The 25626-nt window shown below is 42.5% G+C and overlaps 1 protein-coding gene across 1 annotated transcript in view; it reads left to right on the top strand.

The window, feature by feature from the left end:
- Window positions 1–25626, top strand: part of AOX1 (aldehyde oxidase 1) — a 62297-nt gene that overhangs the window by 4598 nt on the left and 32073 nt on the right. Inside the window, exons 3-14 of the mRNA XM_044431888.1 lie at window positions 4507–4603; window positions 5568–5676; window positions 6511–6637; window positions 8035–8102; window positions 9389–9469; window positions 17436–17516; window positions 18959–19103; window positions 20215–20307; window positions 22300–22451; window positions 22653–22746; window positions 22955–23064; window positions 23973–24157. Of these exons, the coding sequence (XP_044287823.1) occupies window positions 4507–4603; window positions 5568–5676; window positions 6511–6637; window positions 8035–8102; window positions 9389–9469; window positions 17436–17516; window positions 18959–19103; window positions 20215–20307; window positions 22300–22451; window positions 22653–22746; window positions 22955–23064; window positions 23973–24157 (1342 nt within the window). The remainder of the gene's footprint in view (window positions 1–4506; window positions 4604–5567; window positions 5677–6510; window positions 6638–8034; window positions 8103–9388; window positions 9470–17435; window positions 17517–18958; window positions 19104–20214; window positions 20308–22299; window positions 22452–22652; window positions 22747–22954; window positions 23065–23972; window positions 24158–25626) is intronic.

Genomic DNA, 25626 nt, shown 5'->3' with positions numbered 1-25626 from the left:
AGGCCCTTCTCCGGGAACCCTCCGTGAAGGAAATTAGGAGGGTAGGTACTCGGAGGAGGGCCTCTGCCGCAGATCTCTGGGGGCGGGCGGGCATATATGGACGTAAGCGCTCCTTCAGGTAGCCAGGACCCAAGCCGTTTAGGGCTTTATAGGTCATCACCAACACCTTGAATTGGGCCCGGACTTCAATGGGAAGCCAGTGAAGCTGAGGGAGGACTGGCGTCATGTGAACATAACGCCCAGTCCCCGTCAGCTCTATTTTGAACCAATTGAAGTATCCGGACTGTCTTCAAGGGTAGCCCCACGTAGAGCACGTTACAGAAGTCAAGGTGGGAAGTCACCAACGCATGTGTCACTGTTGCCAGGCAGTCGTACTCCAGGTAGGGGCACAGCTGATGGATCAGCCAAAGCTGAAGGAAAGCGCTCCTCGCCACTGCTGTCACCTGGCTTCCAATGAAAGCTCCGGGTCGAGGAGCACTCCCAAGCTGTGGACCTTGTCCCTAAGAGGGAGTGCAACCCCATTCAGGACTAGGTTCAATTCACCCTCTCCGAAGCCCGATCCGCCAACCAACAGGACCTCCGTCTTGCCTGGATTGAGCTTCAGTTTATTGGCCCTCATCCAGCCCATTACCTTGGCCAGGCACCGGTTCAGCACAGCCACTGCCTCACCTGGATTGGTGGAAAACGAGAGGTAGAGCTGGGTATCATCAGCGTACTGATGATTCCGCAGCCCACACCTCCTGATGACCTCTCCCAGCGGTTTCATGTAGATGTTAAACAGCAAAGGGGACAAAATGGACCCCTGCGGTACTCCATGGCATAGCTGCCATGGTGCAGAGCCATAGTCCCCCAGCACCACCTCATTGAGATAGGAGCGGAACCACTGCAAAGCAGTGCCTCCGACCCCCGGTCCCACTAGCCTATCAAGAAGGATACCATGGTTGATGGTATCGAAAGCTGCTGAGAGGTCTAGAAGAACCAAAAGGGATGCACTCCCCCTGTCCTTCTCCCTGCACAGGTCATCGTACAGGGCAACCAAGGTAGATTCAATACCGTACCCGGGTCTGAAGCCAGACTGAAATGGGTCCAGATAATCAGTTTCATCCAAGAGTGCTTGGAGTTGTCCCGCCACCACCTGCTCCAACACCTTGCCCAGAAACGGGATGTTGGCCACTGGTCTATAATTAGTGGCCATCTCAGGATCCAATGATGCTTTCTTCAGGACCGGTCGGACTACCGCCTCCTTTAAAGGGGCAGGCACCCGACCCTCCCTCAGAGAGGCCTTAACCACTTCCAAGATCCAGATCCCAATCCCGTGCTTGGAATTATTTATTAACCAAGACGGGCAGGGGTCCAATAGGCAAGTGGTGGGACGTACTCATCCAAGCACCTTGTCCACATCATCAGGCCACAATAACTGAAATTCATCCATTAATTTTGGACCAGACGGCAGCATTGGTGTCTCCCCAGAAACCTCTGAGTCACTAGTAGAGTCTAGCTCGTGACGAATCTGAGCGATTTTCTCCCTGAAATGCTTGGCAAAGTCATCACAGCAGGCCTTCAAGGGTGGAACCAGATCTTTCTTAGGACCTGGACAAACCAGGCCTTGCACCACTTGAAAAAGCTCCGCCGGACGGCATTTTGAGGAGGCAATGGAAACAGAAAAGAAATTCTTTTTCGCCGCCCTTACCGCCACAGCATAGGCCCGATAATGGGCTCTCAAGTGTGTTCGGTCAGATTCATCCCATGATCTCCTCCACCTACGCTCTAGCCGTCTCCCAGGCTGCTTCATCGCCCACAACTCAGGTGTATACCGGGGGAACAGTGGGCTCTGCCCGGCGGGAGAGGGCGCTTAGGAGCAATCGTGTCAACAGCCCTGGTCATCTCCCCGTTCCACAGTTCGACCAGAGCCTTGACAGGAGCACCAGTCTTGTCAGCCGGAAACTCCCCCAGGGCATTCAGGAATCCATCCAGATCCATCCGGCTCCGGGGGCGGGCCCACACGATCGGGTTTGCACCCTTACAAAGGGAGAGGCTGCTCTCAAGTACAAACCTCACCGGGAAGTGATCTGACCATGACAGGGGTGTCAAACATAAATTCCTCACCCTCAGACCACCCTCTTCCTGCCCGATTGAGAAAACCAGGTCCAGAGTGTGTCCACGTTCATGGGTCGGGCCGGTGACATGTTGAGACAGTCCCATGGCCGTCATGGAGGCCATGAAGTCCTGAGCCGCCCCGGTCAGACCAGTCTTGGCATGGAGATTGAAGTCCCCCAGGACCAACATCCTGGGGGTCCTCAACACCAGGTCCGAGACGATCTCCGTCAGCTCAGGCAGGGAGACTGTTGGGCAGAAGGGTGCACGGTACACCAACAGAATCCCCAATCTGTCTCAGTCGCCCAACACCAAGTAGAGGCACTCCAGCCCTGGCCTCGAAGGGACCGGAAGTCCCGTGAGAGAGATGGAGGCTCGGTAAACCAAAGCGACCCCCCCTCCCCTCCCTCTGGGCATGAACGGTGCTGAACCAGATAGCCGGGTGGGCACATTTGAGAGAGGGTGACATCCCCCCCTCCCACCCAGGTCTCCGTTATGCAAGCCAGGTCGGCCCCCTCATCCACAATCATCATGGATGAGGGAAGATTTATTGTTGATCGACCTGGCATTGAGCAGCAGCACCGTCAGGCCCGAGGGGCGGTTGACAAGACTACCTGGCACCCTCTGGCTGGGGGCAGAACCAGAAGGAGGGACAGGTGTCAACCATCTGTCCCTCCTTCTTCTACGCGGACACGTTAAGTCCCCACCGCTGTTACGTCCATTGCCCATGACTACCCCAATGGCGGTGCCCCCGCGCTCCCTAGGAAACACAAACGTCGACGTGGCCGGGGACGACTCCATAAAAACAAATTAAAACAGATTAAAATACAATAAAAGTATAAAAACAACCAAAAACTCCCCATTCCCTCGGCGGTGCGCCCCAGTCTGGCGGCGGCGGCAGTGGCAGCGACTGCGCAGAGCGGCACGGCAGGTAGACTGAGCCGCGGAATGCGGCCGATGTCCGGGAGGGGAGGGAGCTCCAAGCCTGCCTTGCCCCAGGCCGGGTCCGGCGGATTAAACTGGCACCCGCCCGCACGCCCCACCCCAAACCGGCGTCGCTCTCACCTTGGGATACCCGTGAGAGGACTGAAGGGGAAGGAGTAGGGAGGCTCTCTGTGTTTTCACAGACAACCCCCTCTGGGGAGCTTATTTGCAGGATGAACCATCATGACATGCAAACTCACCCACTGAATGGTTTAGGCCAATAGCTTGCCAAAAAATTATGATGAGCAATATTAGATGTTGCGCAAGCAGATGTCCTCTTGTGTGACAGAACCTCCTTTCCTTTCCTCCTCTCTGTAGTCCCCTGAATGCTCCTAAAATCCATCAGGGAGTGCTCCCAGCCCTCTGTAGCGGATTTGTGGGGACAGGCCTGGTTGTGCATGTAGGGTGGGTTGAGCTTGTTCTGCTCTGAATCTGTGAGAAGAACAGGATGACAGGCTGAGCAGAACTATTGCTGTATTAGCTGCCACCATTGTGAGGTTCAGTGCTTCCTACTGCTACTTGTTACACTGGATAGAGCTCATACTGTTGCTTGGATGTAACCTTTGGATAACCAGCTGGCAGATTCCAAAACAGTGTTTTTTCTCAGCACATGTGATGAAATGGGAGCTGGTATGTACTGAAATAGCTGATACGATGGGTCAGCAAAAACAAAACAAAACAAAACCTCAGGACATCACAATCTACTGTGCTTATAACCTCAGGCCTTATTTGGTCAAATTATTCTCTCATTATTATTCCTAAAATTGGGGCCTGCTTACCATTCATTTCTTTGGTGGCTGTGCTGGCGGATTCTGCTGTACTGTACATGGAGGTATAAGCAACAGTTCAAAGCCCAGGAACTGTAGAAGAAGCAGTAGAAATTCTGTCCTAGTTCTTAACATTCTATCTGTTAACAGCTTCCTAAGGAATCTAGTTTTAATATTGTTCAATTACCCACGATGAATTTTTACTGAAATTGGTAGGACATTTATCTATATGTTTAGAAAGCAGTCTCTATGTTTAAATAAATCCTTATATTAAACACTGTCTTCATTTAAAACATGCACAGCTAATTTTTGTATTACTTGCTTTACAAGAATGCAGGCAAGATGACTACTTTCTAATCCTGCTGTTGCTATTAAATTCTGTCCAACAGCCCCAAATATGTTGACCTTCTTTGATGAGGTTTGGTTTAGTTTAAAAGATTTTGGCGCTGAAGGGGTAATCTGTTCTACTGACATATGTCATGTCAGCAGATATTTCACTGAGTATGTCTGTCTTCATTTTCAACATTAAACTACTATCTGTGGATGGGCTAACTGCTTCAACGGGTATTTGATTTAATGATGCAGCTTTCTGGTTCACAGCTGAAGTAATATGATTTTTAAATGAACTGATGACTCTTTGCCTTAACTGCAGCTCTTTCAGTCTGCCTCACAGGGACAAAGTACGGATGTGGAAGCGGGGGCTGTGGGGCCTGCACCGTAATGATATCCATGTATAATCCAGTGTCCGAGGAGATATTGTATCCTTTGTCATACCTCTTAGCATCACCAACTGGATGGCATTAGATCAAGAGTTCAGTTTTGTAAAGGAAAGCTGATTTTGAAATACATTTGCCGAGAAGAACACAAATCATCTTTGGGATCTTGCGCAAACATTTATCCGGCATTTACATTATTACTACAAATTTGGCGCATGGCAAAGTGATACTCTGAATTCTTTTTAATGTATGTGTTTATGGATAGAATATGAAGAAAGCGAAGGTTATGCATTGTTGTAAATTGCCGGGAGAACTTTGACTATTGGGCAGAATAGAACTAAAGTTCATAACAAGGGACAATAGGAGCTTTTCTCCCAGTGTGAGTAGCAGCTGCAGGGCCTCCCGCTTTTGATCAGGTACATGGCAGGAGCAAAGGGTTCAAGCCCCCTTCCCTCTTGCCATGATTTCAGTGTAGCTCCCCCCACCCTGCACATACACAGGCTGTTTGTTTGGGGTTTTTAAAGTCAACTATATAAGGACAAACCATGTGACAAATGTCACATTGCATTTCACTCTTAGAAAAAGTGCTTTAAAGTAGATTGGACAATGGACTGGTATCATGTGACTCCTAATATGAAGGCTGCCTCTGTTTTGATGTCCTATAGCCCAACTTAGTTTAAATGTTATTTTGTTACAAATACAGAAGTTATTTGTTAGGTTCGCAGACATACATAATACACTGAATGAGTCTGCACAACTAACGCAGACCCATTCAATTGCAACTGAAGACGCAATTCAGGGCTCAGTTCAGAGTTCTGCATTTCAGAGGTTTCTGAAAATGATTTTCTGGAATAATAATTTTGTTGTCGTTGTAGTTGTAGCTGTTGTCGTTGTTCCATTGCTGTTGCCATTACCATCGTGGATTCTTTCCTAAATATTAATGCACATATGACAATGTCCAAATCTAGATTTATAGCCCTTGATTTTATTTTGTCACAATCTCAAGGCATTACTCAGCCAACGCTTGTCTTATTCCAATATGTTCACTGCATGGTGCTGCAGTTACAACTGTTGAAGGTATTCGAAGCACAAAGTCTAGTAATCATCCAGTTCAGGTTAGAGAATTTTATTATTATTATTATTATTGGGAAGAATTTTACAGATTGTATCAATAATAATATAACGTGGAATGAAGAAAGGTTAACAGTGGCCCAGCATGTGATTTGCATGCAAAAGGCCTCTGGCTCAGTCTCTGGCATTTCCAAGTAGAACTGGGAAAGACCTTTGAGAAAACATGGGAGAACTGTTACCACTTCATGTGACCTACATAGAGCAATGAGGTCGGGAATGAGAAAGATGGCTTCTTTGGGTCCACATTCTCCAGGGCTGTTGGCTGGTCTCCAGAAAAATGAGGAGGAGAAGGGAGAGAGGAGCAGGAGGGCCTTAGTGTGGGCCATCCTGAGACTCCGAGATGAGAGAAGCGGGGATGTTTATCTCAAGGCCAGACACCCCAGGTGGGCAGGCAGTCTTTGGGAATAGCCGAGATGTACAGTTGGTGGGAGGGGACTCAGCGCAGGGGAGTTTCCCAGACACAGACGGGCAGCTCTGGTTTGTGACCCTATGATGCCTCGTTAGCAGAGGATGATGGCCCAATTAGACGATTGAGGTGGAGTGAGGAGGCATGCTCGGTTTCAGAAGGCCCCTCCCAAAGGGATCAAGGTCAGGCATGTTCTTAAGGAGAGTTCCTGGAGGTGAATACTAGATTGGGTTCAATAAATCTCTCTGTGCATGCTCAGAGATTCATTCCGGGTATTTGTGTGTTTTGGTCAGTAAAGAATGTTGTGCTGCAAGGAAAGCCTTCTGAATACACAACGGAGAAATCTCAGCTCCCCACAAATAGTCTGATGAGTGTAAATGGCTGGTTTATTTTTCTGCTTTTTTTGTTTAAGGAAAGGATTGCAAAGTGTCATGGCTCCCAGTGTGGTTTCTGTACACCTGGAATGGTAATGTCCATCTATGCTTTATTGCAAAACCATCCTGAACCCTCTTCAGAGCAAATATATGAGGCATTGGCAGGTACATTTCTGAAAGAAAGGGGAAAAGCTTTATTAGATATTGTTACATTAATTGAAATCTCAAGGTTATCATTCAGTTATTTGCTTCTTATACATAAAAGTAAACTATCAGTGCTTGACTTTTTGGAAATATCATTTCTACACATGGGGGCTGTGCTCCACCACCTCTTCCTCCTTTGGCATCGCATTTGTGGGGGGTGTGCTGATGCTGCCAGGGGGGGTCAGGGAGGGGAGAGCCAGTGGGAGCCAGCTGGGAGCTGCACTCCACCAATTTTGGTATTTTGTTCTTTTGTTGGTATTTTTGTTGCTCAGTTTCTGGTTGTTTTGGAAAATTTTCAGGTGTTTTGGTATTGTGTTTGGAAACTAACACACAGAATACTGTATTATGTGCATGGTGCTTTTTGTTTCTGCCTCAGCAGTCCCCGAGGTGGTTTTCCTGTTTTTGCCAGTCCCCAGCTGTGGAAAGGTTTAAATCCACTGCTATAGGTTACCGATTCCCATTTTATAATCAGATTGCCTGCCTCTTTTTATCACCTCGCTGTATTTTAATATTCCATAGATATGAAGGGGCATGCCTTCAAAGTGAGGAATTTTATGTGTAACTTTAAATAGATAAAATAGATTAAGTATCTGCCCATGGAAGGAGTTACACAGTGACTTTGCCACTCTTTTCTCTCTCCCTCTCTGATATATTAAATTATATCAATATTGGTTGGATTTCTTTCCTCTTTGGGACAAAATAGATATAATGGAGCCAGTGTGTGTATTTTGTTCTCATCTCTGTCCTATTCATGTATAAAACAAGGAGTAGGATGGTTATGGTTCTACAGGAATGCAGTAGATAGGAGAAGGAAACTGAAACTTGCCTCTATAATCTGCTTTATCTGGCTGCATCCCAGTGCTTTAAACAATTTTATGTTCAGCCTCATTCACTCCCACTTTTGAATCTGGGGTCTAATAAAATGGCTTCAAGCCATGGAATGCAGAAAAGTAAAGAAGAAGAAAGAAAGGGCTTGCTTATTTTAGTGCAAAAAGAAATAAGAAATAATAGAGCAACATGCCTGCTTTATACGTGAAAGTGGCAGATATGCCATGGTGCAGTGGATTCAGGGCTCACAAATTGACATGGTGGTTAGATCTGCACCCTTGTTCTAGGAATATCTGAAAGTGTTTCTGAGGGACATTTGATTTAAATGATTGATCTTGCTGATTTAAATCAATCCACTGATGAGGGAAATGTAGCAGGGCAAAGTGCAAAATGTATCTTTAATGCAGGGACATATTAATTGTGCTTATATCTCAATGAGCAATCATATAATTTCATTCTGAAATGATGGCATTCATATTTTGAAATAAGAATTTCAGTTGCTAACAAGCTTACATTTATTCTTAATTTAGGTAATCTCTGCCGTTGTACTGGTTACAGGGCAATAATTGAAGGCTGTAAGACTTTCTGTAAAATCAATGTAAGTTTTCAATGGTATTTTCCAGATAACATAATTAGGTTAATTTATGCCAATTGATGCCAATACAGACTCTTTTAAGAAACACCCAACTAAGGATGAACAAATGTTCTAAAGTAACAATACATCGTGGAGCTCAGCAGAGAACCAAAAGCTTGGATTTCCAAGTAATGTACCGTATTGTCATGAGTTAAACCTAAAGCATATTTAATGATGCTCTTCTTTGGAGAACTGTTACTAGTTCCCTATGTGAAAGTGGGGTTACTTACTTCCCTGGAATTCTTTTTATGGAACTGTGTTCCTTCCCTTCCCTCCCCGCCCCCCTCCAATACATGGTGGTTCATTTTATTAAGGTGAATTTCAGGACTAACTGTTGCAGGATAATGGAAAAGTGGAAGCTGGGGACATGGAGTGAAGTATTCTGGAGGAGGGCAAGGTCGACTGGATCTAACTCTGAACAGGAACATTTCATACTGCAATATTAAATCAGAACGAATGTACACTTGGTTAATAGCCCTCTCCTGTGTTGTTTGAATGTGATAAAGAGGAATACTCCAGCCCTGCCCTGCCCCACTCCTGTCATATGTGTTGTCACATACATGTGATGGGCAACAGTCTAGATAGGAGAACCATCTGTATCCTTGCAGACTCTCTGCAAAATTTCTAACTCCAGAAAAATTAGGTCAGTTAACTGCATGGAGAGCCTCCATGAACACAAAAGTCTCTCGTACTCAGATTGTCACCTTCCACACATATAGGATGCCACTACAACACCAAAGAGGGGCAGAATTGAAGCATTCCTCTCTTCACACATTCATACTACTTGATAACTGGAATGCCCAGAATAGGGCTGGTGTTAAGTAATGATGTGATACTGATGTTTTCTCTTGTGGAAAGAGAAAGCAGAGCCTGAAAGGCAGAGGTCGTTTCTAAGCGGGTCTCAAAAGGTTGAGTGAGTTTGCAGGAGGGCCCTGCTTCAAAACCATCCCAACTGCCATTCCTTCCCATGTTCACACATTACAGCAGCCTGTAACAGGCAAGGGTATTTATGCTAATTTGGTGGCTTATGACCGACACACAGACTGGGAGGAAAAATAAGCCTTCAGGATGTATTTTCCTTCTGTTATCATGCAAATCTATCCCATGAAAACAGTTTGTTATATGTCTCTGACTGTTGCCATACAAAACCTGAGTTGTGTTCATCAGACTTGTAATGATGTTTTGTGGAAATAATTAGAAGGTTTGTTCATATTTATTAACTTAATAATAAATTGTGATTGCTTCTTTAGGACCGTGACTGTTCTGAAATTAAGAAGGGGAATTGTTGCTTGGATATAGAAGAAAGCTTTTCCCTCTGTAAACAAAATGAAGTATGCTACATTGATTCAGTTTGGGATTTTTAAGTTTTTGAAGTGTACGGTACATGAATATTCCCTGTTTGCTTATTCCCTTACAGTGTGAGAGTTTTAAGAGGTCAAAGTCATCTCCATGTCTAGTCATCTCTGATCTATGGTGACCCTATGAATGCCTGCCTTCCAGAATGTCCTATCTTTGACAGCTTTTGTAAATTCAAGACTGTGACTTCCTTCTTGGTCTTTGTCCTCTTCTTCTGTGTTCGACTTTCCATAGTGTTACTGCCTTCTCCAGCGAATCTTGCCTTCTCGTGATGTGTCCAAATTACGAAAGCCTCAGTTCCATAATGTTGACTTTCAGGGAATGTTCTAGTCTGATTTGAACTAGAGCACACTTGTTTGATTTTCTGTCAGTGTAGGGCATTTGCAAAGCTCTCCTCCAGCTCCATGTTTCAAACACATAATTTTTCTTTCTGTCAGCTTTCTTCACTGTCCAGCTTCACACTCATACATAGTGATTTCTGAGCATGGGCAAACTTGACTTTGCTATGTAAAAAACCTTTCAAACACATACAGGGACCACTAAGCATCCCAACAAACACTGACATTACAAAATTGGAGATTCCTTGAATCTGGCAGAATTGGGAAATGGAGTTTTGCAAGGTTTGGGAAGGTGAAAGACTGCAGTGGGACCTTTAGGTGGAGTGAAATCCAGTGACCAACATGCACAGAGGTGAACTTGAACATGGGACATGAGAAGCACTTATCAAGGCAAACTGGAAACCATAAAGCAAGACATGGAATGATTAAACATAGCAGTATTTGGTGTGAGCAAAGTAAAGTGGACAGTAATGAGACATTTTCAGCCAGACAAACGGAAAGTGCTTCACTCCAGAAATAACAAAATCAGAAGAAATGGAGTGGCTCTAATACTGAGGCAAGATGTCGCACAAGTAGTAAGACACTATAATGCAAAGCCTAATTGAGTCGTATCAATTGGAATTTGTGGACAACATATCAATATAACCATCATCCAAGCCTGCACTTCAACAACAGAAGCTGAAGAAGAAATTGAAAAAATTTACATAGGTGTTCAAGAGGAAACTGGTAACACACTATAACAAGACAAACTGATTATCATAGGTGACTGAGACACAAAAATAGGTAACAAAGCAGACTTTAATGTTGTAGGAGAATTTGGCTAGGGATAAAAAATGAAGCAGGGAGACAACTCATAGAATTCTATGAAAGTGTTTAAAAACCTTCTGGTATCCCTTCCCCTGTTATGGCAAATTCAGAGTTTGGAGTAATTTTTGTAAATGTTTGCAGTCAGAACTGTTCATATAAAATTGTCTTCTGTTTCTCTAGACAGATCTTTGGAAGTCCATTTGTTAACATTTGGTTAACTCCGTACCAGTTCAGATGTATATGAAACAAGAAATTATGTCTTATGTCCAGTTCTGCTCAAATTATATAAAATGGAGTAGATGTTAAAGCTCCTAAAATCATATGCAGGAAGCAGTTTTGGACTTTCAATATTGGTCATACCAGCAAGGCCCAAGATTTTTGCACCAAAGGTTAACATTGGTATCACCTTTGCCTTGAAAATATTTAGAACTGAGTGTAATGTCCCAGGAAAAGTGAAATTCAGCAGTCTGTTTAGAGATTGTAGACCAGGGACTGGGTTTTTTTGGGGGGGGGGGGGGGGAGTAGTGCCCAGGATTCTGTAGCTGAGAAAGTAATGCCAAAGTAACAGTAAAAATTTACCCATTCTAGCTCTCTAGCATTTATATACCATTTATGATCTTTTATTTCTTCTTGCCAAAAATCATGACTTTGGATGCAGTGTATTAATGACCAAAACTGCTGGGATATTAGTATGTCCCTTTACTCTAGTTGTTATAGAGAAATAAACAGTAATTTTATTGAAAATATTCTGAATTAACAAATTAATTTGTGTAGGTCTAAGAATTAATTACAAAAATGTAAATTTGAGGACTTCCAAGGGAATGGTGACTCAAATGGCAGTGGCTTGATGCTGCTCCTCTCCTTATCTCGTTCAGGAAGGTAATAAATTGCCTCCTGTGAGGTATTTTTGCATCTCTAATTGACAGGTAAGCATAAAGATTTCATTTTCTGCATAGTAAAAAGTAAATCATCTTAGCAAACTTTTCAGATGAACCTGTGTTGTTGATAATTGCATTTGTATTTGACATTTGTAGGTATTTACAAATCTACGTAGAATTTTGGGCATATGTTAGTTCTGGTTCTACAATAATTCTATTTGTTTGTTTGTTTGATGTATATCCCATCCTTTTTCCTTACAACAACCACCTTGGAAAGTAGGTTGGGCTAAGAGTCTGTGACTGCCCAAAGTCACCCAGTTGGCTCCATGGTTGAGTGGGGACTAGAACCCAGATCAGCTGAGTCCCAGAACCACACTGTATCACTGTATATCAAAAGGAAATGGGCTAATATACATCCTTGACAGATGCATTTATGGGTTAGGTGAAGCTCTGAAAGCGTAGCTGGAACCAGCACAGACCCTCAGGTAAGGTTTCTGAATGGACAACTTTAGTGAGGTACAGGAGCCTCAGATCTATATTTGAATTTGACCTTCCAGAGATGTCTCCTGTTTATAGAGTTAAAAGCTATGCTAGGGTTGATAAAAGCAAAAAGCTATAATTTTTCCATGTGTATTTAGTTACTAGATGATGTAAGAGAAAACAGTTGTCTATAGTAGATCTTGTTTAGTTGCAAAGTCATGCCTAACCCATCATGACCCCATGGACAACGTTCCTCCAGTGTCCACCCAAACCCACATGCACTGCCCCAGTGGCCCCATCCAGCCACCTTAACTTCTGCCATCCCCTTCTTTTGCCATCAATCATTCCCAGCTTCAGGGTCTTCTCCAGTGAGTCCTTCCTTCTCATTAGGTGGCCAAAATATTTGAGTTTCATCTTAATCTTTTTTCTGCATTCCCTAATTCCCTTCAGCTCTTCAGATAGCAAGGCATATTCTTCTGCCCACACCTCTGCTTTTTGTAATAGCTGCTTGGCATATATTTTAGTTGGAATATCAATCGGACTGATTGGTTTATAATTCTTAGAGTCCTTTCTGTTACCTTTCTTAAATATTGGAACTATTGTACTGAAATTTAGCCTTTTGGGAAACAACCTTACTTATATGTGTAAAAAGGCCCATCAAAAGGGAGACTCACCAATCTATATTAATTTTAAATAGCTTTGGTGGAAAAAATAAAAAAGTAAACATCCTCCCCTGCCTTGTCATTTTCAATGCCTTGTCATTTTTCAAAGTTTGTTTAATCTCAGAGGTGGTGACTGGCAACCATGCTGGGAGGTGTTGATGTCTAAAGTTAAAGATGGTCCAATTTTTCCAACTTATCACCTTGAAATCAGTTTGCATAAAATTTTCCCATGTTGCAGCTGATATTGCAGTATCAAACAAGAATTGTATTTCTCTGAGCCTACCAGGAACTAAATGGCAAAAATAGGCTGCATTTGTTCTTGTTGCTGCCAGCAAAAGTTCAGACCAATTTTTTTCTGGAACTGTAATTTCTTAGTTGTGATTAATTTTTTCTATCACATCTAGGTTTTAATATTGTACACTATTCTATAGGGTCTAATGAGGCCTGTAATTTACGGATTTGTCTTCTCAACTTACTTCTTGCTAACCTACATTCTTTATCAAACCGAAAGAACTTCATAGTTTTATTTCATTTGATCTTAACTTGGTTGTTAAAAGGGGTCTCAAATTACCATTTAAGTCCTGGTATGCTTATAGGGCAGAGTCTACACTAGAGTCAGGGCTTGAGATGATTTCATGTAATGGTTTGCCCATGACTGAACTTTGAAAAGCATTTAATTTCATCACACTAACCTTTTGCCATTTTAATCTTCTTTCTTGATGAAATTCCAAATTCTGTCTTAACTATTTATCTGTGTTCATTATCAGCCTGAGTCTGAGTCTGCTGCTACCATGTTGCCCCGAAAATAAAACCGGGTCTTATATTAATTTTTGCTCCAAAAATTAGGGCTTATTTTCATGTGATGTCTTATTTTTTCATGTACAACAATCTACTTTTAGTCCTGTACAAAAATCTACATTTATTCAAATACAGTCATGTCATCATCTTCTGGAACATTGTCATAACTCTCCAAACCCCAAATTGTGTTGCAACGGACGTACTAAATGCATCCGTCTGGCTCACGATCTTAACTGGGGCTTATTTTGGGGGCAGGGCTTATATTACAAGCATCCTGAAAAATCATGCTAGGGCTTATTTTCCAGTTAGGCCTTATTTTCAGGGAAACAGGATACTAATAGGCTGGTAGTCACTATCTTCCTCAGTGTTAACTTTTGTAGCAGAGAACTAATGTGTTTAGAAACACAGATGTACGTGAGGATCCTACCCGAGAATGCTGAAAAGTAGGTAAAAGGATACCCTATACTGGGCCCAGTATCTGCAAACCAAACATATATGCAAGTGTGTATACGTTATACCAGCTTTATTTACTGCCTTATCTCTGAATTTCCAGTAGTTTGAATCTGAGAAGCTATCCTTCAGAAGGCTGTGTTTCTCTGCAGCTTTTGATAGTGTTGAACCCATCCTGGCATCAAAGTTGCCTACAGTACAATCAGAGAACTTGAGAACCATGTATTCAGTTTCTCTAATAATTGTTCGAGCTGCAACCATATAGCTGAGTTATAATGCTGAGAAGTAGTTGTGCAAGACTATTGCCATGCCAGTAGTAGAAAACTTTACCATCAGAAAGTTAAGGAAGGAGATTGTGCAATCAGCCGTTTCTCTACCCAATCCCAACTCTTCCTCAACCGCAATGGCTAGGCTCCCAATAGCCCTACTCCAGAGGTGATACTTTGTGCCGGTTTAACCCATGCTGTAAATCCTGGTAGATATTTCTTATCATAAGCCATAAGCCATGTTTTTTGGAATGCTATCACTTTATGATGTATTAAACTTTTAATAAAATCCATATCCTGTACTGAACTTCCATCTGGATATTTTCTAAGATAGGATTCTGATGAATTTGTTACTCTTTGTGACCATCATCCTTTCTCTTCAAGGGGACCCTCCCCAAATTTCCCTCTGTTGGCACACCTGTTAAGAGACCAAGCCGGAAAATTCTGCTGGTTGGATTCTCAATTTACATGACTCAGAACTGTGCTTTAGGTGACTCCAGAACATTCTCCAAATATTCTATGCTATCATGTTGTGAACCTGGCCTGCTGGCATTGGATATTACAGGAGTGAGGCAGCAAGCAGGATCTGCTAGGCTTTCTGGCGATCTCAACCCTTCCTCCCCCATGACTAGCCAGAAACCAGGCTATGGGTCAGGGGGCCTTATGCTAGGAGTAATGGTTGCCACTTCCACACTAGTATTGCTCTGTCCAATTTTACTTAAGAATGGATTGATCTCTGCAGTAACCTCTACTGTAGATCAAGCAATCTGCCCAGCTCTATCCACTGCTTTCTACAGCACTGAGTTCTCTCTTCCTATTACAAATACAGTGGTGCCTCGTACTTCGAACTTAATTGTTTCAGGATGCTGTTTGAACTCTGAATCTTTCAAAGACAGAAGCAATGTCCCCCATTAGATATAATTATATCTAAAATACAATTATAATCATAATTTAGTGAATTAATCCATTCCCAGACCCTAAACAATACCTATTTTGGCACTGAGAATGATTGAAAAGCCACTGAAAATGGATTGAAAAAGTCCTGAAAACGATTGAAGAGGCACTCACTCAAAATGCACTGAGAACAGATTGAAAAAGCCAAAGACCTCTGCAGTCCTGTTAGCAGCTTTTTGGTTTGACATAGATCTGATCATTTGGCAAAGGGTCTCTCAAGATCTCTGTTTCAACACAGCACTGTCCTAAACCTCTAAATACAGAACACAAGAGGTATCTGAGAGTGTTTTCATTGGAATTTTTTTCCCTTTTATCTGATGTTTCTTATGATTCTTGCAAACCACCTTTAAATTATGTTTGTACCTGTCAAGTATTCCAAGAGCAGAACAAATTTCTTGAGAATCATCCAGATTGATTTAATTAGTCATCAATTCAAAGAGACTGCTGTCATGAAATGAGAATAAGATTGAGACTTGGAAGATACTAGAAAAGATAACCAAGTATAAGGATATTTCACTGGAGATCAAGCCAAAGATCATACAAACTATTGTATTTTCGGTCACTACAACTGGGTGTGAAAGCTGGACAGTGAAGAAACCTGACAGAAGATTGATGCTTTGAAATATAGAGCTGGAGGAAAGCTTTGTGAATACTTGGACTGACAGAAAGACAAACAAGTGGATCTTAGATAAAATCAATCCAGATCTTCCCCTGGAAGCAAAAATAATGAATCTGAAGCTGCTGTACTTTAAGCACATCATGAACGGCAAGACTCACTGGATAGAACAATCAAGTTAGGGAAAGTCAAAGGCAGAAAAGGAAAAGAAAGACCAAGTATGAGATGAATCAACTCCATGAAAGAACTCAAGGCCTCAAACATACAAACTGAGCAGGGCTGTGTATTTTCATAGGATCATTCATAGGATCACTGTAAGTCAGAGCTGACTGGATGGCACTTAACAACTAGAAGTGAAAGAGATGGAGGAAAGTTAGGGAAAAACAAGAAGGAATACAATGATCATTCTGAAGGTTATAATGAAAAGATGTCCAGCAATTGCATGGGCTGTAATTATGAATAGCCTTCACACCAAAAGTGGAAAGATAATTTGAACAGGATACAGGAAAAGAAACAGATGTAATAAGTTAATCAATATTTAGTAGTATAACTAGGAAAATAGTATTGAAGTTTATGTGAAAATCAAGTGGCAGGTGTATTTTAAATACTTACATTATTTCTTGTAATTTCTCTTTTGTTAGATACTGGTCTTTGAAATTAATTTCCTGCTTTGAGAATTGTTGTTAGTTAAACTGAATGTTCAGACCAGGATATAGGCTAGTATGTATGTCCCACACACGGATTCCTCCCTTTTGGAGTACAGATGCTGGAAACAGAAACCATGTCAATTTTGAGAACTTTAAGAGCTCTCATTTGGAAGGGATAGGAGCCACATATAGCCTATTGAGGCACTTTGATTCTGTGCAAAGTTAAACTGAATGTTCAGACCAGGATATAGGCTAGTATGTATGTCCCACACACAGATTCCTCCCTTTTGGAGTACAGATGCTGGAAACAGAAACCATGTCAATTTTGAGAACTTTAAGAGCTCTCATTTGGAAGGGATAGGAGCCACATATAGCCTATTGAGGCACTTTGATTCTGTGCAAAGTAAATACACAAGGAGGGATCATGGTTGTCCCCACCTTCCATTGTCAGAATACTACAAAATTAGTGTTTTGAATCATATGGAGAGCCTTCATGGATGCAGGAGCTCTTCTCTTCCAAAGGTTGGCTTCTATGTGTAGAGGGAATCTCATGCATTAATGGATAAGGCACGATATTATGCTTCTTTGGCTCATGCATGTATATAGAATCACGACGTCTGAATTGGGCTTGTACACTGTGATATTCTGAGCTTCTAACACAGCACTACCTCTTCCAGTACCCTTCTAGAAGGGCACACCCAATACTGAGATGACTGCATAGAGCAATGAAAGGACTCATTAAGTTCATGCTTTGATTTGTTCTTCTCTTGGCACCTAATTTTGATTTGAGCATCATCTTATAATTTCTGGTAGCTGTGTAAAAAGTTATCCTCCTGCTATAATGTAGCCAAATGGAACCACCCCAGCCCACATTAGAGTCAAATATTATGGTAGATACATACTTCATGCAAGAAGCTTTGCTACAGGTAGCAGTCTAAAGCTGACACCGCTCGAATCAAAGTTGGTAGATTACTTACTGAGAGAAAAGGAAAGTATCACTCTGAAGCCTAGACATCATGATAATTGATGCCTTTTGTTTCTTAAGAATTGCAGAAAGCTGCTCAGAGCAGAAGAATTCCAGCCATGGGACCCAGTCCAGGATCGTACTTTTCCACCTGAGCTCCTAGTAAGATGGGAATCCATTTCAGAAGGTGGAAGCTATTGTCTCTGCGGCCATATCGCCTACATTAGATGGGCAGGGCCAGTTAGCAACCTGATGCTTTGCAGGGTCGAGTCTTCCACAGTCCTTAGAATTAATGGACTAAAAAGTGTAGTGTGCAATTGCATAAGATTAAACTAATTAATTAGAATTAGTTAATCTAATCTAATCTATTTGCAATTCCACAGTATTCTGGTTGGCCCTAAACAAGTGCAGGGAATGTCTCCCTAAGAAATCAGGGACCTTTACTGTGAGCAATACAGCCTGTCACTGAGCTGCAGGGAGTGTCTAAGCACTAAACTACACATAGTCTGTCCTGGAATGAAAGATTTATCTTTTCCAAACTGGATCAAGACCCTACCCAGTAGTCCCCTGCTGTGATCTTGATTTGGACCTGGGGCCCCCTCTGCTACTTTCTGCATATGGGAAAAGCTCAAATTTACTCCAATGGGAACTTCTTTCCATGCAAATACTAAGCCTTTAATTTGACTGTGAAGCAGAACACCAAGGGGCTTCTTCAGATGCAGGGTGCTCGGGAAGGGCCACAGCTCAATAGTGAGCGCACGCTTTGCATGGATAAAGCCCAAGTTCAATCCTTGGCATCCCCAAGTAAGGCTAGGAAAGGGGCCCGCCTAGAACCCTGGGCAGCCACTGCTGCCAGGCAGTGCTGACAGTACTGGGCTGGAGCCGCCAATGGTCTAGCTCAGCATCAGGCTGCTTCCTATGCCTCTGTGTCCCATCGTGCATTCAGAAACTGTCTACTTCCATTTATAACCCTTCTGTGTTTTCATCTCTGTTCTTACCAGGAAAAACACTTTTAAGAAAGAAAGATGGAATAGCGTTTTTGGAATAGCCTTTCAGTGCTTTCTGATTCAAAGGGCTAGGAGCCCCACTGGGAATGGCCTGGATGTGCCATTCCGATGAAAATACAGGCAGCCCCTGTGTTATAAATGAGTTCCATTCTTGGGAAAATAGAAATTTGCCTGTTTAGAAATAGAAATAGAAAATAGAAGTCGAATCTGCATGCAAGTTGGATCATGCATAGGTGGTCCTCCAAGTTAGCAGGGGTTAGGGGCACAGGACCCATGTGAAGTGGAAAAACTGCGAACATCTCTAGCCCTGCCCTGCTCAAACTCAGCAGAGCCTCCCCTCTGAAGCAACGAGATTTCCCTCCCTGGATGGGCAGGGCAGGAAGGCGTGCTTTGGAGGCCCTCCCTCTCTCCCCTTTCACTTCCTCTCCCTCTGTGGGGATGACTATTTTCTGCAGTATTTTAAAAAAATCTTAATAGGCTTTATGGCAGTTCATTCCTAAGTGCAGGTTGGGGCATTTGTAACTTGGGGACTGCCTGCAGAATAAAGTCCAATGGCTTTATGTTTAAAGCACTAACTTTACATCCTTTCCTCTACAGTTGATGGCTACTGACCAGCATAAAAGAACTCTAGTTTTCTATGGAAAAAGAACAACTTGGATTTCTCCAATGAGTCTGAAGGAACTGCTAGAACTGAAATCCAAATTCCCCAAAGCACCTCTTGTAGTAGGAAATACCACTGTTGGTAAATAATAACCATATTGATAAATGAAGTATTGTATGCACATTTAAATAGAACTGAAGTAACTTTCTAGAAACCCAAGTCTACCCCAAAATGTGATTCAGAGTAGCATTTGCAATTATGATAAAACTACTCTGAGAAATTTATTTAGATCTGTGAAATTACTCAGATGTTCCTATAACTTCCAAACTTTCTCTTAAAAATGTCATGATTATTTTTCAAATTATCATTTGCTTCCTATTATTGTATCACTAAAAACATTAAGAAATTGAATTTGACATAATAGCAAAAAAGTATCTTTAGGCTGCAGTCCAGTACTTAAGTTATATGGGCTGAGAGTGTCAGCAGGTTGTGGGTTAGGGTTTGGTGCTTTGGCAGTGCAACACCAGATCTGTTGTCTTGCCAACAGATTTGGCAAGAGAACGGGCTAAACACCCTCTTGGTGCAGTTCCCGTATGTCTGAAAACCTCATGCCCTGTGAGCAGTTGCTGCTTTCCAGGCGTGCCTCTGTTGTGATACGTCTTGGCCCTTCTCTGGTTGCTTGAGAAAGGCGTATTTCCCCCTTGGGTGGGTCCTGATCGTTTGCCCTCAGGTGGGCTATGTTCTCTGCAGAACTCTTGACAGAGAAGGTATGTGGATGCTATGCTGTGCGACTCTACTTTCCTCCTTTCTATGTTTAGAATCCGACTCTGGCATGGTGGGGTGCCTGTGGATTTGCAGTAGATGCTTGTTGCCGGTGCCATAGAATCTCATGGAGCGGCAGTACTGTGATATTGTTGTATATGTTGAGATGCAAGGAAGTAATCAGAGATATGTCCTTAGAGTCGCAAGTTCATTGTATCCCACCATGCATTAGTGTGGGGATTGAAGGAACTGGCTGGCTTTTTAAATGCTTCTTTGTATTTTTGATCAGTGTGTCTTCTCCTCCCCTTTCAGGCTGAGCATATGTAAGCCATGACAATCACGGTACCAAAAGAGCGGTTCCTTTTCTGGCCACCTCCACCAAAAAGATGCATAATTGCAGTTCAGGATTGCTTTGGCTTAAGGTCTATCTTGTAGTTAGAAACATATTTAAGTTTTTTTCTATTATTGTTGTTGATGTTATTGTTATTAGGAACTGATGTGAAATTTAAGGGCACTATCCATCCAGTCATCATCTCTCCTGCCAGGATTTTAGAACTGAACACTGTGATTTTCTCAGAAACTGGTGAGTTTTCTTTTCGACTTTTTGCCTTTATTTTTCATAAAACCATCAGATAATTCAGTTTATATTTATAGCCATTGTGACAGGAAAAACTGTACCAGGTATACTGCTATGTAACTGGCAGAAGTGACAGTGTTACCCTATCACCTTGAACATAAGCTACCACATCAAAGAGAAAACACATAGCCTTTGATCTAGATGCCCATGACTGTAATAACGGTATCAATAGCCAATATGGAATACATCAGTAACTTAGGGATACTCATTCAGGAAAATGAAACTAATATTTTTACAAAGCTTTGTATAATGCCTAACTGGCAAATGCCTTCACGACATTTTACAATACAATCATAGAAACAGAACGAGTCAGAAGGGGTCTCCCAGGCCATCTAGTCTGACCCCCGACTCCAGCCGGCTCAGCTCACGACATGCCCACCATCTGCATGTCTACCCTATCTTTGAACACCCTAACCGATGGGGCCTCAACCATCTCCCGTGGAAGCCCATTCCATAACCTCGGGGTCCTAACTGTCATGAAGTACTTCCTGGCATCTAAATTGAACCTTGGTTCCCTGAGCTTCGCTCCGTTGGAGCACATCCTGCCCTCCTCTGCAGGGGAGAACAGGTCTCTCCTCTCCTCTGTGTGACACCCCCTCACATACCTGCATGTTGCCAACAGATCCCCTCTGTGTCTCCTCTTCTCCAGGCTGAAGAGACCCAGTTCCCTCAGTCTTGCCTCATACGGCATCCCCTGCAAACTGGCCACCAAACTTGTGGCCCTACGCTGCACTGACTCTAACCTGGCTACATCTTTCCTGTAATGAGGGGCCCAAAACTGAACACAGTACTCCAGTTGCGGGCACACCAGAGTCGTATAGAGTGGTAGTAATACCTCTCTCGATCTAGAAGCCACGCTTCTGGCTATGCAACCAAGGGTGAAGCCCAATACAACCAATACTAACCCTAACCAACATAAGCAGAAATAAAAATGGATCAATAAACAAGTCAAAAGTAAAATTAAAGTGTCAAAAATAATGCAAACATTAAAAGCATTTAAAATATTTCTAAAACATTGAGGATCTACAAAAATGCCAACAAATAAACTGAACCTCCAGCATCAGATGCATATAATGTCACTGTGAGTTAGTAAATGCACACCCATGCGGGAAGAAGTGAAAATATGTTTAGTGTTGATGTCACAGAAAAATAAAATGCACACCACACAGGCAGTGATATATAAATTGAAGATGAAATCAATGTAAACTAATTGACGATCACAAGGTAGCACTGAGAAACACCGCACCATTAGGCAGTATGCGCTGCTGCCGCTGTGGAGCCACTCCTTTTTATGTTAGCAAAACAGGCTGCTAGTGCAACAGGAACTCCTGGTTCCTAAACTAAACATGGAAATGAGTGGCAAGGCTGATTTCCAGAAATGGGAATTCCTTCTGTGAGCTCCTATGACCTGCCACTTCCCAGAAACAAGATGCTGCTCATTTCCATTTCCCCCCTAGAAACTAGTTCTGGTTCTTGTTCTAGTTCTTGTTGCATAACCATTCTGCTAGCATAGGGGCAGTGTAGGATCCTACTCATTGGGAGAACAACAAAAATAAGAGCTTGTCCTCTTCCGTGACACCTCTCCTTATCCCTTTCAGACTGTCCATAGCCTAGCAGAGCAAAGCTTTATTATTTATTTATTTCAAATTTTTGTATCCCATCCTTTACAGTGTCTCAAAACCACCTTGTAGATCCCTGTATTTTCCATTCTGTATATGTTTTGCAGTCCATTGGAATTTAAATAATCCCACAAATGTCCCACGAATAGCCTACTCTCCCTCAATCTGTTGCCTCCCTGATATTTGGACTATAATTCCCATCATTCCCAGGCAGCAAAGCTGGTGATGCTGAAATAGTAGAATTATGTACACAAAGATGTATGGTTTTTTATGATTAGCTATCTGAACATTGCTATTTAAAATGTCTTTCTTTTCACAGGGCTAACACTAGGAGCTGCCTGCAGCTTGTCTTTAATGAAACGTGTTTTGACAAGAGCTGCCTCAGAACTTCCAAGACAGAAAGCAAGGATTTTCCATGCCCTTTTACAGCAGTTAAAATGTCTGGGTGGACATCAGATCAGGAACATAGCTGTATGTTTCTGGTATTGTAATTAGCTAGTGAATTGATTTAAAAAACTCTAGTGACTGAACCTGTCTTTGCACAGAGCTCTTTAAAAGCACCTTTCCATAACACCGTTGATTTCATTTATGCGCATGACATGTTTGAATTAATTTTCTAGATTGGTACTGAGTTAAGTTTACTGCATAAACATTTCTACCATCTCATTTCAGTGTTTAGGTGGTAACATCATTAGCCGGCATACATCTTCAGATCTAAATCCTGTTCTTGCTGTTGGCCACTGTATTCTTAATTTGGCATCATTAAGTAAGTATTCATCCAGCTGATAGTTGTGTAAGATACATTCAAACTATTTTCTAGGCCATTTTGTGTGGATCCAATTAATATTCTATAGCAGGGAGAACATTATTACTTTAGTTTATCTTATAATGGCATGTCAAGATAACTGTAGACAAATATTTCAGATGGGGAAAAGATAAGCTGTATCTTTTATAAATGTGATTTCTTTCGGCAGAGGGGGTGCGACAGATTCCTTTAAATGAAGATTTTTTGACTGGGGCTGCAAATGGTATCCTCATACCAGATGAAATTTTAGTGTCTGTTTTCATTCCTTACTCAAAGATGGTGAGTACCACTAGATACTTTAGATCTGAAGCCTAAACTGGAAAACCAACAGCAAACAATTATGTATTCCTTCTTAAGCAGTTAAGAACATAAGGAAAGCCATTCTGGATCAAATCAAGGTTCATCTTGTGCAGCCTTCTGTTCATGCAGTGGCCAACTAACTGTGCACAGCATACCCTCAGGCTGGACCGACTGCAACAGAACCCTCTTCTCCATGTTTCCCAGCAACAAATGTACCTCGGTACACTGCCTCTGATTCTGGAGGTAACACATAGCCTTCAGGATTAGTAGCCACTGATAGCCTTCTCCTCCGTGAATTTGTCCAATCCCCCCTTAAAGGTATCCTAATTAATGACCTTCTCCACTTCCTACGTTAGTGAATTCCATGGCTTAGCTATTTGCTTTATGAAGCAGTCCCTCCTTTTATATGTTCTGAATCTCCCACTCATCAATGTCATAGGTTAGTTCAGGTTCTAGGTTTATGTTTCCCTGTCTATCTGTTTTCTCCACACCATGGATAATTTTGAACACATCTATCAAGTCTCCTCTCACTCAAGTCTTCCCTAAGGAAAACAATACCAGGTATTGTACTGTTTCCTGATAGGGGAGTTGCTGCAGCCCCTTGATCATTTTATTTGCTCTTTTTTGCACGTTTTTAAACCGCACAGTATCCTTTTTAGATGCCATCTTTCAGGACAAACATTCATTGCATTTGAACACAACTGGGAATAGTATAGGTCTGCTTTTGCTAGTGTTGATGTATTAACAAAAATGAACATTGATCTATATTTTATTCTGTTTTGATTATGCTTGTTAAAGTCACTGGAACTGTTCAGAGCCCTGAAGACAGTAGATTGTCCACTGTGGTTCAAAATAATGAGATGTAAAACTCCATTTTATTTTCCCAGGGTGAGTTTGTATCAGCATTCCGACAGGCCCAACGTCAGGAAAATTCCCTGCCTATTGTGAATGCTGGAATGAGGGTTTCCTTTAAACCGGGTTCAGATGTTATTACAGACTTCAGCATTTTTTATGGAGGCATTGCTTCTACCACAATCTGCCCAAAGAAATCTTGCCAAACACTTATAGGGAGGTAATGTATGAATTTCTTTGAAACTAAACGTATTTGTCAGTATTAAAGGTATTTCAAAGGCAGTTCCACAGGCATAAATGTAGTCCTCTGGGCTGTAATAGGGTCGTTGGCTTTATCTGACAGGATCTGTGTTCTTTGCCAGTTGGTGAGGGCTGGATGTGAAGCTGCCTTCATATGTCGTTTCTGTAGGCATTCCTTCTTCTGCAAGGTCTCACGGAAGCCCTGACCAATGTTGAGAAAGTCATCATTGTTGAATGAGCTCTGAAAGCTGGTTTTTACACAGTCTTTTTCTTCTAGAAAGGAATATGTGTGATTGTTTGGTGCTTTTTCTGGAATGCAGACCACATGGATTTTGCATTCAAGATTTCTAAGCTGAATATGAAATGATTGAGAATAGTACTTTCTAAAGGATCCCTTCTTGAAATCAAGAAGTAGATTGATTTCTGTTCTGCAGCACTGACCATATCTTTCCCCCATGGAAGAAAGCAGCTTGTGTCACAATTGGCCTCTAAGGGCTAGTGCGATGGGACTAACCAAAGAATTCTGCCCCAGCAAGACCTTTCATTGTGGAAGAATTTCAGGGTGAATTCATAAGATCCCAGAGGGAAACAAAGCCACAGCAGCTTTCCCTCTGGAAAACCCAGTCTATAGTTTGCAACTAAACCAACCTAGATTTACACACACAAATACGTGTAAAGTTTTCATCTAAATTCTGAAAGACTTTAAATCAGGGGTCTCAAACTCAACTTACCTGGGGGCCGCTGGAAGTAGAGTCTGGGTGAGGCTGGGCTGCATCAAGTATTCCACAAAAAAAAGGATTTCAAGTATTCCAAAAAAAAGTACAACTGATCCAATCTTCTCAATCTTTACTAATAATAATTCAGAACATGAACGGTTCTTCAGAACATGGACTTCTCTTACTTCCTCCTACTCCTTGCTGCCAGAGACCTGACAGCGCTTCCTCTTACACAGCTGAGCCACATTTGGCTTGAGGGAGGAAGCAACTGAGACCCTCAGTATGGCTTGAAGATGCTCATCAGCAAGTTTGGACCTGAACTTTGACTTATTAAAGTTCATGGTGGAGAAGAGCTTTTCACACAGATAGGTGCTCCCAAAAAGGCACATGGTCCGCTTGAACATCCTGGAAAGCTCAGGGAAGGTAAGGGGCAATTCTCTCAAAAATTGTCCAAGCTTGTCTGCTTTTCCACTCACCTCCCTGAACTTGGCTTGGAGTTCAGAATTGCACTGCAGGTCAATTAGCTCCATTCGAAGCACGGGGGTGGGGGGGGGCATCTTCCACATCGAAGGAGAAGGGGTCAGCAAAAATTTGAAAAGTGGCTCTGTGTGTCTTGAAATCTGCAAACCTGTGATCAAATTCTTCCTGTAGCTTTACAATGGCATCAGCATACTTCTCACCGCTGAATGGTGTGCCAGAATCCATGAGTGCCTTGCATGCTGGGAAATGGCAG

The sequence above is a fragment of the Varanus komodoensis genome, unplaced genomic scaffold, assembly GCF_004798865.1.
Source record: "Varanus komodoensis strain SLA01 unplaced genomic scaffold, ASM479886v1 scaffold23, whole genome shotgun sequence".
Classification (NCBI taxonomy): Eukaryota; Metazoa; Chordata; class Lepidosauria; order Squamata; family Varanidae; genus Varanus; species Varanus komodoensis.
The sequence above is the reverse complement of the archived record's forward strand: the minus strand, read 5'-3'. Positions and strand labels throughout refer to the sequence as shown.